This window comes from Saprolegnia diclina (assembly GCF_000281045.1).
Source record: "Saprolegnia diclina VS20 unplaced genomic scaffold supercont1.234, whole genome shotgun sequence".
In the NCBI taxonomy this organism is placed as follows: Eukaryota; Oomycota; class Saprolegniomycetes; order Saprolegniales; family Saprolegniaceae; genus Saprolegnia; species Saprolegnia diclina.
Genome location: NW_008246301.1, coordinates 8935 through 10122, shown reverse-complemented (window position 1 = coordinate 10122; position 1188 = coordinate 8935). Strand labels below are relative to the sequence as shown.

General features: G+C 59.0%; 1 protein-coding gene across 1 annotated transcript; it reads left to right on the top strand.

The window, feature by feature from the left end:
• Nucleotides 1-171: 171 nt before the first annotated feature.
• Nucleotides 172-1188, top strand: SDRG_17263 (hypothetical protein; the record flags this gene model as incomplete). The annotated part of the gene is made up of 1 exon (XM_008623503.1): nucleotides 172-1188. A coding segment is annotated over exon 1 (843 nt), but the record flags the coding sequence as incomplete, so codon positions are not given.

Genomic DNA, 1188 nt, shown 5'->3' with positions numbered 1-1188 from the left:
GAAACCAGCAAGCCTGCGTACTCCCGACACAGCGCCTGTTGCCAAACATAGGTTTCGATTGCCGTTATCCTCTGCGCGTCGCCTTGAGCCAATCCAACGACGCGCGTTTTCTTATTGGCCACGTTCAGTCTCCAACTTTCGATTCTTGACAAGTTGTTCCTTTTTCGACGTGCCGGCGCACTCCTCGTATCTTGAAGACGGCGGCGTATCGGCCCATCTTACGTAATGTCCGTGTTGTTCTATGAGCTTGCACGTTCAGGGTAGCGCACCACACATCTTGCCTCATTCGTCAACTCTCTGCCCTCTCTACACTACCACTGCCACCACCGTCGCCAACAACTAGCATGCCGGAAGTCACAAAAGAAGTCGGTATCGCATTTGCCCTTACGTGGGCTGCAGCGGCCGCGACCTGCCTCGGCGGCCTCGTCATCTTTAGCGCGTCCATGGTCAAGATGGCCAACGCCAAGAACCTCTCGATCGCGCTTGCGCTCGCGGGCGGCGTTATGCTCTTCATCTCGCTTGTCGAAATCTTTGGCAAGTCGGTCGAGCAGTTTATGGCTGGCAACGCTGACGAGGCTGGCGGGTGCGACCCGACGTGCGAAGGCCACGCGTGGGTCTTTACCAACATTTGCTTTGCCGTTGGCGCCGGCATCATCTACCTCCTCGATGCGCTCGTGCACCGTCTCTCGCCCGATCTCAAGGACGAGATCGACGTTGCGGATCTCTCGCGCCTCGAGCAAATCGTCGACGGCCACATGCCTCTTGTGACGCCCCGCAACGAAGCGGACTTTGATTTACTCGCCAACAAGGACAAGGCGGCCATGAACCGCACTGGTGTCCTCACGGCCATTGCGCTTGCGATACACAACCTTCCGGAAGGTGTCGCCACGTACACGGCGGCGGTCCGCGACCTCAAGGTCGGTGCCACGCTTGCCATTGGCATTGCGCTGCACAACCTCCCGGAAGGCATTGCCGTCGCGACGCCCGTCTACTTTGCCACCGGCAGCCGCTGGAAGGCGTTCTTGTGGGCCTGCGGCTCGTCACTCGCGGAGCCTCTCGGTGCCATCCTCGCCTTTTTCATCCTCGGTGACGGCCTCAACCCAACCGTGGAAGGCGTCATGTTTGGTATCGTCACGGGCATGATGGTGACGCTCTCAATCAAGGAGCTTATCCCGTCGGCCGTCAAGT